The 14,479-nt window shown below is 63.8% G+C and overlaps 1 protein-coding gene across 2 annotated transcripts; it reads left to right on the forward strand.

Annotated features, from left to right (window-relative positions):
- The first annotated feature begins 3 nt into the window (after window positions 1–3).
- On the forward strand, window positions 4–7,746 carry GUK1 (guanylate kinase 1). 2 transcript variants are annotated; one of them, XM_054584069.1, is made up of 8 exons: window positions 4–136; window positions 5,016–5,129; window positions 5,371–5,412; window positions 6,019–6,115; window positions 6,887–7,025; window positions 7,109–7,193; window positions 7,349–7,434; window positions 7,511–7,746. In XM_054584069.1, exons 1-8 carry the CDS (start codon window positions 76–78, stop codon window positions 7,544–7,546), a joined length of 660 nt encoding a protein of 219 aa, XP_054440044.1. In that variant the 5' UTR covers window positions 4–75; the 3' UTR covers window positions 7,547–7,746. The 2 variants fall into 2 exon arrangements, with proteins under 2 accessions (XP_054440044.1, XP_054440045.1); XM_054584070.1 differs by lacking the exon at window positions 4–136 and adding an exon at window positions 531–665.
- The last annotated feature ends 6,733 nt before the right edge of the window (window positions 7,747–14,479 follow it).

Here is a 14,479-nt window from a genome sequence, read left to right on the forward strand (position 1 = left end):
GTGGGTCCCGCGAGCGGAAGTGGACCGGCGTGGCGCTGCGGCGTACGCCTCTGAGGGTGCTGGCGGCGGCCCTTTATGCTGCGGCGCCCGCTGGCGGGGCTGGCGGCGGCCGCCCTGGGCCGTGCCCCGTCAGACGGTGAGTGGCGTCTGGGCGCCCAGGCTCCCGAGAGCCTTCCTGGGCGCCGCCGCGGCCCCGCTTGTCCCGAGCCGTTCGCGTTCAGCTCTCCCCGCGCGCCCGGGACGCCGCTTCCCGCGCGCCTCCGGTGCGCAGGGGCCTCACGGGGCAGCCCCCGCGGTCCTCAGGGGTTTCCAGGGCTGGCTTGTCGCAGCGGCCCGGCGAGCAGAGCGGGGGACTCGAGGACAGGGTAGTGTGGCTTTTTATGGAGATGCATTGATTCCACGTATTGGGTCGCCCTTCGTTCTGAGGTTGTGTCCTCTTGTGTTCGTGTGTGGGGGTGTTAAAGTGGCTTTCGGTGGTCGTTTTTCTTACTTAGGCCCATTAAAAGTCGGTTCTTCTGTGCCAGTGCTCAGACCGTAGGAGGGAATCCTCCTGGCACGGCCAGCGCCGGACAGCTCGTAAAACCTGTGCAGCCTGAGGACTCGCGCTGGATGCCGGTGTGGACCCGGAAGCAGGCGGAGGGGAGCAGCCTGGCGCCCGCCCCGAGGTGGGCCGCGCCGCGGAGCCGAGAACCCTGCGGCGCCGACGGCCGCCCGAGCGGAGTCCCCGCAGCCCCCGTCCGCGCGCGCGCGCCCAGGGTGGCGCGGGCTGCCGGGGCCGGGCCCCGGAGCGGGTGGCGCGGGCAGGCGCTCCTGGCTAGGGGGTGTGATAATTTGATGTTCAGCTTCCCTCAGGCCCAGAGCCCTCAAGTCTGGGTTGTGGGGCCGCCCTTCTCCTGTTCTTAGACATTCTTTTGGGGACAGAGTGGGAATGAGCCTGGTCCATCCAGGGGCGGTTGGGGAAGAGCAGTGAGGCGCGTCACCCCACCTGTCGTCACTGTCGTCTTTCCCTGGGGAAGAGGGTGCTGTAAGCGGCGGTGGCGCCCCCGGGGACTGGAGGAGCGGAGCCCAGACTCGCGCCTCGTGGCCAGCCTGCTGTGAGTTTCCCGGCAGCGTGCCTGTCCAGATGCAGGCTTTTCTGTCAGTCTTGGGCCTTCCGGGCCGTGAGTGGCTCGGAGGGAGGCGCGAAAGCCCTTCCCGTCGCCCCAGGAGGGATCGGGGCGGGTAGGGTTTCCCGCATTGCCCCTGCCAAGCCTCATCTCCTGCCGGGTGAGTCCCCCCTCTGTCCCTGCTCACGGCCACCCTGACACGCCGCTCGCTCCTACCTCGGTCGCGGCCACACCTGTGCCAGGTGCAGTGTGCCTGGCCTTTGTTTAGATTCTGGGTTCACGTAGACTTGGCTTTTGATCTTTGGCTGGGACCGGTGATACCAGTAATTTCCTTGAGTAGGAGATTCCGGGAGCTACCGTGGTGCACTCACTACTTTTCTATTCTGCCACAGCAGCATTGCTGGGTTTTTTTCACTCCTAAACTGTAAACTTCAGTCTTTTGTGACATGTTCCGCGTAGCCAGAAAAACACATTCAGTTGCTCTGAGGAGGAACAGAAACGAAGGGGGCAGGTGGTGATGTGGTTAGACGTGGAGAGAGGTGGCTCCAGCCCACCTGGAGGGTGGTCAGCAGTGAGGGCGAGCCACCGGGGCACCGGAAGGGCACCTCGGTAGTCGGCTCCCAGCCCTGCTGACCCTTCGTGGGCCGGGCCTCGGGCTCCCCGGCTCCCAGCCTCTGCTGACCATTCCTGGGCCGGGCCTCGGGCTCCCCGGCTCCCTGCTGACCCTTTGTGGGCCGGGCCTCAGGCTTCCTGGTTTTGCCTCCCCTGGTTCCTGCTGACCCTGCATTTGCAGATCTTGGTTTCCTCTCTGTGAAGGTGCGGCTGATGCCCTGCACAGCCTGTGTCCCTCCTGCTCCGTGGCTTGCTTGCCGGGACCCTTCCCCTCTTGTGCTTCCTCTGCCCTCTGCCCATGGTGCAGAGTTGGGATGCGGTGCAGGACTGAATCCGTCCTCTCCTTTGTGGAAAGAGACCCAGACATGCCGTGCAGCACCGAGACAAGCCCCGGTCCTGCATGGTGTGGCTCTTGACAGTGCCTTTGAGGGGCAGCTTCCTCTCATGGAAGGGGTGGTTCTCGCCTGCTGTGGGGAGAAGTGAGAAAGAAACAGCTGGCTGCTCTGTGGTCAGGCCAGTTTCCCAAGGCTGAGTGGTTTGTCAAAACTGCTTGTCCAGGACGTGTCGCGCACACAGAGCCCTGCCCCGCAGGGTCTGTGTGAGGGGTGGGACGTGACCTGCTGTCTTGAGCCAGATTTCTTCCCATCTTGTAGCATGTAAGTTGCTGGCAGGACTTGACCTTTTCTCTCCATGTTCTCAGATCTCAGAGGTCACACCCTCTCTGGGGTGTCTTGAGGAGTGGGAGGGAGGTGAGGTGGTGACAGTGCCTGGCTCTTGGCACAGAGCAGGATGAAACTAGAAAGAGGAGGTCCCTTCTCCTGTTCTGCAAGGAGGGTACGTGGCTGCCTTGGGCTCCTTGGGCAGGGTCCCAGCAGAAGCATTCCGGAATCATGGGCTTGCGCCCCAGGTTTCTATTGCAGCACTGTGCGCGTTCCCACTCCTTGCCGGGCCACTAAGGTTCGGGACTGTGGGATACTCAAGGAATGTGGAGCACAGAGCGCCCTCAGTTGGTTCTGCAGGCTCTGGGGTCAACGTCAGTCTCTGGGTACTCGATTGTAGAGGCCTCCAGGCCAGAGCGCCATCCCACGCTGGGTGTGCTGTGGAAGGTGGCTTCAGTGAGTGGTCTGTTGTGAGGTAACTTGACAGAGCCCTGTCTCCCACGGCTCCCCGGGCACTTCTGCAGGGCCAGGCCACTCCTGGGGGGCCCTTTTGCTCTGGGAGCCAACCTCCAAGCGGGACTCAGCTCTGTGGGCCCCACGGGGTAAGAGTCAGCACACATGCCCTTCCCCAGGCTGAGCAGGCTGGGCCTCTCCGTTACGAGAGCGCAGAGTTGGGCAGGCGATGGCTGCACTGGGGGGGCCTGGAGCTTGAGCTTGATGTCGGTAGGGCCTCAAGGAGCCCTGTGTGGAGGAGCTGGGGGTCAATGCTTCGTAGCCAGGCGGGAAGTGAGCTTTGTGGCTGCCAGCCAGTCCTGTGCAGGTGCACCCCCTGCTCACCATGGGCCCAGTGCAGGCAGGTAGTGGGCCTGAAGATAAGGTGGGAGCTCCCCCTGGCCCGTTGCTGTGGCCATCACCAGGTGTCTGCTTGGGGCTGCTCCTGTGCTGAAAGAACCATGTTCCTGTGATGCCTAACATACCATCAGGTCAGGGAGAATTGGGCCAGCAGGTGGCCACAGCGTCCCGGCCTGAGGGGCAGAGACTGAGCCCTGACCAAGAAGCTGGGTGGCGGGGGGCTGGACCCTAGCCTCCTTAGCCCCTCTTGGGACCTGGCGGCCCCCGGCCTGACCTCTGCTCTGCTGGGTCTCTTCCTCCACTCGCTTCCCCGGTCACCTGTTGCCTAGGAAGTCAGGACCACTCAGAGAAGTGGGCTGGGCTGCCCCGGGACATCCTTTCTGCAGAGTACAGGGCTTTGTGAAGGGTGCTGGTGAGGGAGAGATGGGACTTCTCATGCCCAGGCCTCCGGGGAGGGACAGGGTTGCACTCTGCTAGTGGGCAGTTGCCCTGGGCTTAGAGCCACGTGCATGTACATGCAGGTGTGTATATGGCACATGCATTTGGGTGGGAAAACTGGGATGCCAGAGAGGAGCTGGGAGTCCACTGGGGTGATCTCTACATAGAAACAAGGCATTTTTGTAATGGAAACTTGCAAGTGGCCCAGAACACTCGGGTGTTGGTGGGTTCCTGAGGGTCCCGTTTTCTGTGTGTTTCCCACCTTCCTCTGCAGGCGGCATGCGACATGTGGGTGGTATGGTAGCCCCAGAACAGCGGGGCGCAGCGAGATTACCCAGGTGGCCTACATCGCGGATTAGGAAAGCAGTGTGCTGGGGGCCCTGTTGGCGAGGGGTGACAGGGCATCTCTGAGCCAACCGGCCTGTCCCTCCTGGGCCTCAGTGCCGATGTGCTGACCCCTGAACTGCACCTTGGGGGCCTCCACACCTTATCAGGGGGTCCCCGGATGATGTGCAGGGTGAGGCCTGCATTGGGAGCTGCTCGAGCTCCCACACTTCTGTCGGGGGTTTCCCTCGGAGGCAGGGTGCACGTGCACCTGGCCTTCCTGCCATCAAGCTCAGGTGGCTGGGTGGGTGGGCCACTTCTAAAGGGCCCGGGGCAGCCGGCTCTTCCCTAGGGCCCCGAGTGGGCAGGGCCACCCGCCCTGGGAGTTTAGTGCTTAAAGGCCTGAGCTGGCTGGGATTACCCACCCCTCCCAGCACAAGCTGAATAGCCCAAGCTGACTGAGGTGGCTGAACCCCACCCAAGAGGTAGGCCCTGTCCTGGGGAGGGGGCTGGGGGTGTCAGGCATGCACAGAGCTGGCTGGGTGGATGACTCCCCACCGCCCCCCCTTCGCCTGCTCTCACCTGTGGCAGATGTCTGAGCCCTGTGCTGTGGGCTGGGAGGGACCATCACTGCTCTCGTGCTGGCTTCCCAGCACATATGGGGGTGGGGAGGATCAGGAAGCTGTGGTCCCTCTGTCAGTCCCTCACTTCCTAATGAAAGTTCCCGGAACAGGGACTGTTCCACTAACCTTAGCCTCGGCCACCTCTGAGGCATGGTGCCGGGAGATGCAGGAATGGGGACCCAGACATGCCCCTCCCAGCAGCAGGAGCCCAGCCTCCACAGGTGGGGTAGGAGTGCACAGCTGGGGAGGCCAGCCCCCTGGCAGGTGCAGCCAGGCCTGGAGCATGACCCTCAGCTCTGCTCAATTCCTGGTGAGAGTTGCAGGGAGAGGGGTGCAACTGCAGCCACCCTACCCACGGGGGTCCCACAGGCCTGCTGACCTCTGTTCCCACTCGCCCACAGGGATGTCGGGACCAAGGCCTGTTGTCCTGAGTGGGCCTTCTGGGGCCGGGAAGAGCACCCTGCTCAAGAGACTGCTGCAGGAGCATGGCAGCATCTTCGGATTCAGCGTGTCCCGTGAGGTCCTAGGGGTTTGGGGACCCCTTGGAGCCCCTCACCCCTACATACATAGGGACATGCCCACTCTGCTGAACGCCTCCAGGAACCCTCCCTCATGCATGGGACGTGCCCATACTGCTGTGCTGACTCCCCTGGGGCTCCCCCTACCTCCCAGGCTGAGCTGGGTTCCTCGGGAAGGCCCTGGGGATGGGCGTGTGGGTTTTGGATGACCAGATGGGTCATAGGTGCTTGTTCCTAGACACCACGAGGGACCCAAGGCCTGGAGAAGAGAATGGCAAAGGTGAGCTGGCCCTGCCACTCAGTGCCCCACTGCAAGTCTGGAGCTGCCCCCTCCCCGCAACTGTCAGGGTGATGCATGAGGCCTCAGCCTCCCCCTCTGATGGGGGCTGTCCTCCAGGGCGGGGGGGTGCGAGTGGGCCTAGTGAGATAATAGGCATCAGATCTCGTGCAGATACCGCATGTCCACGCGAGAGTCTCTGGGGGCTCTGATCCCCGCACCCTGAAGCCAAGGGGCCCTGCTCCTGGCATGTGCACTGTGCGGCACAGCTGTGCTGCGGGGGTCAGAGCCGTGCACACCGCTTAGGGCTCTCTGGTATCACATGCATCTTTTGTAACCTTAGGGTGTTTGTAGCTTCCTGAGGCAGAGCATTGAAGCCCCCCCCAGCCTCCCCACTGAAGCTGGCAGTCTCTAGGCCCCCTTCCGTGAGGACAGTGTCAGAAGTGGTGTGTGTCCCCTCCTCAGACATCTACCTGCCTAGTGGCTGGAACAGCTCTGGATTGACAGGCGGGCAGACAGGCACAGGACACGCTGGTCCTGCCTGTGTGGGATTGCATGGGCCCTCGTGGCCGGGCTGTGGACAGCTGCAACAGCTCCTGCCCTTTGCAGATTACTACTTTGTGTCCAAGGAGGTGATGCAGCGGGACATTGCTGCCGGGGACTTCATCGAGCATGCCGAGTTCTCGGGGAACCTTTATGGAACTAGGTGGGCCACACTCCCTTCCTCTAAACCCCCAGGGACCTAGAATGGGCGACCCAGGCAAGGGCTTCTCTCTACCAGCTGTCAGAGCCCTTCAGGGGTCAAGAGTCTGGGCAGCAGTCTGGGCTTTCCAGGCCGCTCCCTCCTGGCCCCACATCAGCTCACCCAGCCAGGTCGCTGTGGGAACAGGGGGCCATGTGCTGGGCTAGTATGCGGTGAAGACTCACGAGGTCTGCAGGCTTTCCTGCGGTCCCCCACCCCTTCCTTCCAGCCAGCAGGACAGCCTGGAAGGGTCCCAGGGGGGCAACAGCGGCCCTGCCCCCTGCCCCGAGCAGTGTCATTGCACGGGCGGGCCCAGGCTTGCTCTGTGCGGCTTGTGCCTGAGCCACCACGGGGCTGTCGTGCTGTACCCCACGTGGGGCAGTCAAGGGCCTTCAGCCCCGGAAGGGGTTGCTGGGCTGCTGTTACCCTTAGATGGTGGGTACTCAGCAGTCCTGAGCCCAGCGGTGACAGCCAGGATTGTGTCCTGCCCCTCCCCACTTCCGGCCCCAGCCTAGTAGAGGGCCCAGCATGTAAGGGTTACTGAGGGAGTGTTTCAAGGAAGGGGGAGAAGATGCTGTGATCAGGGAGGACCCTTGCACGCCCCCACCCCTCCTGCCCAGGCCCAGAGCAGGGGCTGGGGGAGGCAGGACTGTAGCAGAGGGCAGTGGAGGCGGTGGGACTGCCAGGGCCCAGGGAGCCCCAGCTGAGTGCTGCCCTTGCTCCCCGCCTCCCTAGCAAAGCGGCTGTGCAGGTGGTGCAGGCCATGAACCGAATCTGCGTGCTGGACGTGGACCTCCAGGGTGTTCGGAACATAAAGAAGACTGACCTGAGGCCCATCTACATCTTTGTGCAGCCGCCCTCGCTGGAAGTCCTGGTGGGGGTGGGAGTCCAGGCAGGGGAGGGTGGAGGAGGCGCCAGGGCTGCCCTGAAGGCTCTGACCCTCTTTGGACACCTCAGGAGCAGAGGTTGCGGCAACGGAACACGGAGACAGAAGAGAGCCTGGCCAAGCGGCTGGCCGCTGCCCGGGCAGACATGGAAAGCAGTGAGTGTGTGGGTTCGGCCAGTGTCCCTTGACCCCTGCAGCAGATGGCTTGCCTGCCAGAGCGGGGAGGACAGAGGCAGGAGCTGTCACGTACAGCTCCCCACCTCTCACTGATCCTCTTCTGGCCTTGCGGGGATGCCCGCTGCCCACCCTAGGCAAGGAGCCCGGCCTGTTTGACCTGATCATCGTTAACGACAGCCTGGACAAGGCCTACTGGGCCCTGAAGGAAGCACTCTCGGAGGTGGGCTCCGCACAGGGAAGGGCATGGGACAGGGGACCTGGGGTTCAGGGCCAATCCTTCCTCCTCTCTCCCGCAGGAAATCAAAAAAGCCCAAAGGACTGGCTGTTCCTGAGGATGCCAACAGCTGTGTCCTCCCTGGACAGGACCCTGCACCCACCCTGGTGGCCAGGGTGTCCCCGGCAAGATGGCTCTGCCGCTCTCTCCTTGCTACCTTCGCACATTTCTGGGTGCCCCCCATCAGTCCCCCTCTCCTGTGGGAGCTGGGCTGGAGTCCTAATAAAGAGCAGCTGGTGAGAGTGGCCTTGAGCCCGTGGGTTGCCGCCCTGGCGCTGCATTCTTCATGTGGCGCTGTCTCTCCTGGCAGCCCCGCCAAATCGCCAGTCCCAGGAAGGCCGCGGGCAGCAGGTTCCCCTCCACGTCTGCTGCTCTGGGTTGTTGGCCAGTGGGCTGCTCCCCAGCAGCACCCTCCTGCCCAGGCTTGGCAGCTCAGCGACCAGCAGGGATGCCCTCCCAGCCTCGTGTCCAGGAGGCGGGCAGGAGCTCTCCTCAGTGGGGGTCCCCGGAGGCTGGACTGCTTCCTGCCCTGAGTCGCAGATGGGAGCAGGGCTGCCAGGGAGCATGTACCTCCCCCACTCGCTCCTCAAACACCTTGAGGCTGGGTGGAGAAGGCCTTGGGGGCTTGTCCTGCCCCAGCCGCTCCTGGTCCCCGAGCCAGGTGAGGGGTGGCGAGGGACAGATGCTGTTGACTTGCAAGGGGGGCCAAGACTGCAGGAGGTGGACCCCTGCGACCTGGAGCCCTGTCTGTGCCATATACTTCCCCCAGCTGCAGGCCCAGCCTGCTGCGCCCAGCTGGCTTGGTGGTCTGGGAGAGGTCAGCTCGGGAGACCTGAGGGCCTGTTGGGGTTCCAGGCTCCCTGGAGTCTGAGAAGACACCTCTCTTGCCACTTGTCTCAGGCGAGCAGCTGTGGTGGCCTGGGGTGTGGTGGGCCGTGCTCACGCCGTGCTCGTGCGGCGCGACTAGGACAGCCGGACTCAGACTTGGAGGGGGCAGGAGCCCAGGCAGGAATGGTGGGGGAGGTGGCGGCGTCCATACGCCCGGATGCACAGAGGAGGCCGGGCAGAAGTTAGGCTTGGACGCAGGTCAGCGGGCAAAGGGGCGCTGGGCAGGCCCCGGGCAGGTGAGGCAAGGCCAGGCTGCCTCCCCGCCCACTGTGCAGCCTGGTGGAGGCCTCTTCCGTCTCTCGGCCCCGTGCAGCTCCAGGGACAATCGGGGATTCAGACCCCGGGCCTTGAGGGGAACAATGGGGCCCTTGAAGGCCCTCCCCCTGCATTGTGCTTGGTGGTGAGAGGTGGCCCTGGGTCAGGCACGGGAGTGCCGGGTGCACACCCTTGGAAGCCAGTGTCTGACCAGCCAGCAGGTGGAAGGGCTGAGGGACTTACATTTTCTGGCCTGAAAAAGGTAGGGTGCTGTCAAGGGGACTGGGTGTGGGGTGCCCTGTGGGGCTGAGCCATGTCACTCTCCCATCAGGGCTTGGTCTCAGGCCTGGTCTGGCTTCGGAGATGGCTGTCCCTGGGAGATGACAGGTGCTTGGCCTGGCCAGGTGTCCCATTCTGGGGATCTGTCTGGAGCCCACTGCCTGTGTATAGGTCCTGGCCAGTGGGGTCTTCTGGGATCACAAGACCCAAGGGTGGGGGGGAGCGCAAGGGAAGGGGTGTGTGCCCAGCACATCCGCGGCAGCTGGGGCTCCCCGTGCTGTGTGGGACTGGCCGGCCTGTGATAGGCAGCTGCTGTGTGCCCAGAGCCTGGGGGACATCTGGGAGCCCCACCGCATACATGGGCAGTCAAGCCGGTGTAGGCACACTTCTGTGCCTTCCACACTGCCCCGGACCTGCCTTCAGCCAGCCTGCACACAGCCTGGGCTGCCGTCCTGTAGTCTTCATGGGTCCCAGGTCTTCGGGCCCGGGCCCCGCGGGTCAGCAGGGAGCAGAACAGACCCAGGAGGAGCCCCCAGTGTGCCACAGACCCGTGTCTGAGTAGACGGTTTCCCGGGTGAGGATGGTGCGCAGGAGCGGGCTGAGGGTCTGGCACGGGGCAGCGGCCGGTCCGGGAGTGGTCAGGGCTGCTGCACAGGGAGGGCCCCGCCTGCTGGGGGCCTGGGGTGCGCTGGGCTGTGGTGAGCAGGCGGACGTGGCTGGGGGGGGGGGGTGCAGAGAAAAAGCGAGCCGTGCTCCGTTCTGCTGAGAGGTGGCAGTGTGCTGGCCCTGGCGGCTTTCCGGGGCTGTCTGGGAGGAGCGGGTGAGGGGACTGGAGAGCACAGGCGCCCTGCGGGCCGGGCGGTGGGCCCTGCAGCCTGCTCTGGGCCAGCAGGGCCTGGGGGGTCCCTGGGCCTGGCACCGAGCTGTCTTGGCTGTGCCACCAGGACTCCCCCAGCCACCCCCGTCCCACCCCCACGCACTCAGGAGGAACTCCCCTCACTTCCCAGTCCCAGCTGCAGTGAAGAGGGGTCCCTGAGTCCCCAGTGGGTTCTCTGCCCCTTTGGGGTCCCTGGTAGTGCAGCTACAGTCACCGCACAGCCCTGGGAGGGACCAGGGCCTCGCCTTAGGTGTACCCACCCTCCCTCCAGCTCAGCTGTCTCTTCGCCCCCCTGCATTCACTGCATGCACACTGGGTGCTTCCCAGAGCGAGGGTGTGCGTGAGTGCATGCGTGGGGGAGTCCGGACGCTGCCCAGCCAGCCCTGAGGGCCCTGGGGGGACAAGGCCTTTGACCAAGAGCCCAGGCTCCCTGGGGCCCAATCTGAGAGCCTACAGCCCGCCTTGGGCTGCCTTGGCGGGGGTGGAGCGGCAGCTGCCATGTGCATGGGAACCGCAGTGCCGTTGTGGTGGAGGGTCCCCAGGCCTGGGGTTTGGGTTCTGGGTGGCCAGAGAGTCTAATCAAAATACAACTGGGACCTCCAGGATGGGAGCATAGTGTCCCAGCAAGGGACCTGGCAAGACAGAGTCCGATGGGATCACTGCAGAGCTGAGGGGAGGCCTGGGACGGGTGCCGAGGTCCGATCAGGAGGTGAGCAGGCGCGTGGGCGGGGGCAGGCTCTGGGCTCCGGCTAAGGCCTCAGCCTCGCGGGACAGAGGGACCTTGAGGTACCTGTGGGTGAGGGCTGTCAGTGCCAGGCGCACGCAGGGTCTCTGTGTCCTCGGGGAGGGGAAGAAGCTGCCTGAGACCCCTCTCTCCAGGCCCCGGAGGCTCCCAGGGCAGGGCCCCCGCTGTATGGCGAGTGAGCACTGCGGCCCTGCCTGCAGTCCCCCTCCGCAGAGGAAGTCCCACCCGCCCCGGCCGGGGGGCGTGGGGAGGAAGTCTGACCAGCGATGGGAAGGAAACTGCTGGCCAGGCCCTGGCCTGCTGCACTGCGAGATGGCGCTGGGCTGTCCCTGGCGCTCAGCCTGGCTGGCCCTGTGGGACCTCTGTTCAGACCTGGGCGTGGAGACACTTGAGGCAGGGGAATGCAGGGGGCAACCCCTGCCGAGACCGCTCCCCTGGGTCTGGACTGGGGTAGCAGGCCAGCTCTCCCCAGGACAGGTCATCCGATGCCCACTGAAGCCCACCGCTGGGCACCTTCCTCCAAACTCCTTGTGGGGGTGACTGGCTGTCACGGGGAGTCCATTTGTGCCCACACTGGCCCAACAGCCACACCTCCCAACACCCTTGCTGGCCACCAAGGCTTGCCCCCTCCCAGACAGTGACCCCTGGGAGCACCCAGGTCCCCCCCCCAAACCTCATCCAGGACCCCTGAGCAGTCCTTACCTTTGCCTACTCTGGTACTTCACTGTGTGTGGAGTTCTGTGGGAATGAAGTTCCCTGCAAACCCCCAGGGCCTGGATCCCTGAAAGGCCAACACCCCACTCCTGTGGGCCAGGGGAGCCCCCGATGGCTGCACCACCCAGCAGCCTGATGGGCCCTGCAGCTCAGGACAGGTCACCAGCCAGTCCGTGCTCCTGCCTTGCCGCCTCCAGACGGACACGTGCCGGGTGGTGGGGAAAGATGGGGAGAAGGGGCTCAGAGTGATCGGGCAGGAGCTGTGTCCACTAAGGTTTTTACTTTCCGACACTGCAGTTTACAGAGCTTGTGGAGACTGGGAGGAGTTCCTATGTAACCCCCCTCCCCTGGCCCTGCTCATTCCCCATGGCATGCTTGTCACAGTCAACGCTGCCAACTCCACAGCCCACACTTCCCACACATTCCTGGCTTTTCCCATGACCTTTGCTGCCCCAGGTTCCCCCCATAAGGCATGTGGTCCTCACTTTTCCCAGGGTTCCCCTGGAGCTCCAAGTGGCATGCCTATCTTGGGTTGCCCAGGGCTCTTGGCGCCCATGCCTGATGCCCTTGGCTGTGTCAGTGGTTGGGTGTGTTGCAGGAGCCCCTCCTGGAACTTGTCTCCCACTCACCTGGACTGAGGTTTAGGGGGCGAGGCAGCAGGGGCAGGGCCCCTCTCCTCACTTCATAGCCAAGCCCGTGCCCTCGGCCTGGCCCCGCCTGAGGGGACATGCTTGGGTTCCACTCTCCCCTCCTGCCGGGCGCGCTGAGTGGCCACCCAGGAGGGACCGGGATTGGCCCGCGCTCTTGGAGCACTCAGTGGCTGTAGAAACTAGAATGTCCTTCTCCTCATTTAGTTATTTAGTCAATCATTTGTATCAGTGGGGGCTCGTTTATTCTATACCGTAGTAATAATCTACAACCTAATCTATACACTACCTTCTTCACTAGTCACTCTACTGCCCAAACTGATCCAGCTTCGGACACACGTGGGGAGCTCCTTCCGTGAGCTCATGCAGTGCTTTGTGCTGCCCTGGCAGCATGTGTGTGGGGGGGGGCTCGGGCTAGCACTTCCTTTCTCTGGCACCACCAGGTGCTTGTGGCACAGTCCCTGAGGTGCTGGGACTGGTCCTCTGGATCTGTGTGCCAGGTCAGGAGGCAGCACCGGCTGAAAGTGTAGGTTTGAGGCCCCCGGCGCACACCCCTGGGACCAGGGCCGAAGTCTCGCAGGCCAGAGTGGAGCAGTGCCAGCCCCTGACTACCTGATGAGTGCCACGCACGCGGCACGGGCCCTGCACACACGTGGATGTCACCTGGACCCAAGACCCTGAGCCTCGGCCCCGGCCCGAAGGCTGCCTGGGCTCCCTCGTGGCGGCGGGGAAGCGGAGACAGGAGGTGCACCCTGGCGCCGCCGCTGCCCAGGGCAGCTCCTTGGCCGACCCCGCTTGTCGGCCGTCGTCTCCTCGCCGCATCTGCTCTCCGCCGCCCTGACTTCACTGCACGAGCCCCACAAGGCAGAGCACCACCCCTCACCCCCATGGCAGGGCCTGACCACGCCCACGCTAGTGCTGCTCTCAAGGGCGCCTGCCACATCTCATGGGCTCGGAGGCACTTCCACCACAGCAACTGCTGACCGTGACATGAAAGCTTTCCCAGAGAGCCAGCTGTTAACGCTGACCCCAAAGCACAAGTCAGGGCTGCCTGCACCCTGAGAGAAACCCTCATGGAGAGGGAAGAAGCAGAGGCTGCTCTGCCAGACCCTTCCTGGGTCCCTGCGAGGGCAGTGTGGGCCTCAGTCTCCTGTGCTGTGCAGGGCAGGGGTGGGACAGGCTCGGGAGAGGCAGAGGTCGGCGGCAGCGAGGGAGAACGGCGGGCCTCAGGCCCGAGGGAGCCTCGAGGAACCCCTGCCTGAGGCTGAGCAGGGGAGAAGGTGGCCCTGGAGGGCGGGCCTGAGCTGGTCTGTACCTGAGTGTGCACATGTGTGCATGTCTACACATCTGTGTGCACGTGTTTATAGATGTGCACACTTGAGTGTGCATGTGAGTTCACTGTACACCTGTATGCACGTGTGTGTGTGTGTGTGTGTGAGGTAACTGCAGGAGTATGTTTATGTGTGCACATGTGAGTGTGCATGTATGCCTGTGAGTGCACACTTGTAAGCATGTATGTGAGTGAACGTGAGTGTGCATGTTTGCATTGCATATGCGTGGCTCTGAGATGGGCCATGCACACAGATGTGAGGAAGTGGGGTCATTTCCCCAGGAACCCTGGATACCCCCTCTTCCTCCCCTCCTACCGCCCAGGGGAGAGGCCCAGCTGCATAAAAAGGGCCTGGAGCCCCGCCTGTGTCTGCTTCTCCATCCCACACCTGCCCACACTGCCTCCCAGGCCTGTTCCAGGAGGGAGGGAGCCAGAAGCTTCAGGTGCCCAGGGATCTCCTTTCCCAAACTATCCAGGAGGAGGGACTGGCCTTGGCTGTGGAGAAGGGAAGGTGGGTGTTGGGAGATGCAGCCCTGGAAAAAACGGAGCTGGGGTGGTTTGGCTCTGCCCAAAGAGTCCCTTCTCTTGGGCACAGGTGCAGTCAGGGGTCAGCTGGTCTGGGATGTGGTGAGTAGCCCATGGCTGTCTCTGAGTGTCACAGGTGACTTATGGTCATTGTGTGCCTTGCTAGATATCGTTCCACCCTGGACAGATGCCTGGCCTCAGCCTCCCCCCAGCTGGGACTTCCTCGCTGTGACTGCAGAGGACAGGAGGGAGCCCATGAGAGGGAGGAGCAGCCCAGAGAGTTGGGTGGCAGCTGGGTGGGAGGGAGGGCACGAAGGAGCCTGGGGGTCCTTTGCGGAGAGGCAGAGGGACCAGAGGCCTTGTGCGGGGTGTGACTGGGGAGGGGCACACTGCCAGGGGCCCTGAGGGCTCATGAGGCTGCACAGTGTGTGGGGAGTGGGGGCCTGGGCAAGCTGAAGCCCCCCCCCCCCCACAAATGCTGGAAACAGGACTCCATGCAGGTGGGGTGGGGGCTGAGGAGGTGTGGGGCTGAGGCTGTGCAGCCTGACCCTGATTGGGGCTGGCTTCTAATTTCCTGTTGACCCCACGAAGTTGGCCCACCCAGTTGACTCCTTGTGGCTCTCAGGGTGGGGGTCTCCAGAGGTGGGGGATGGGCAATGCTTGCACAGGGCCAGGCTTTCCTTGGGGGCTAGGGGAGGGAAGGGCTGGCTCCGCTCCAGGGCCCATGGACC

The sequence above is a fragment of the Pteronotus mesoamericanus genome, unplaced genomic scaffold (assembly GCF_021234165.1).
Source record: "Pteronotus mesoamericanus isolate MK-2021 breed Mesoamerican mustached bat unplaced genomic scaffold, CSHL_Meso_final contig_752, whole genome shotgun sequence".
NCBI lineage: Eukaryota > Metazoa > Chordata > Mammalia > Chiroptera > Mormoopidae > Pteronotus > Pteronotus mesoamericanus.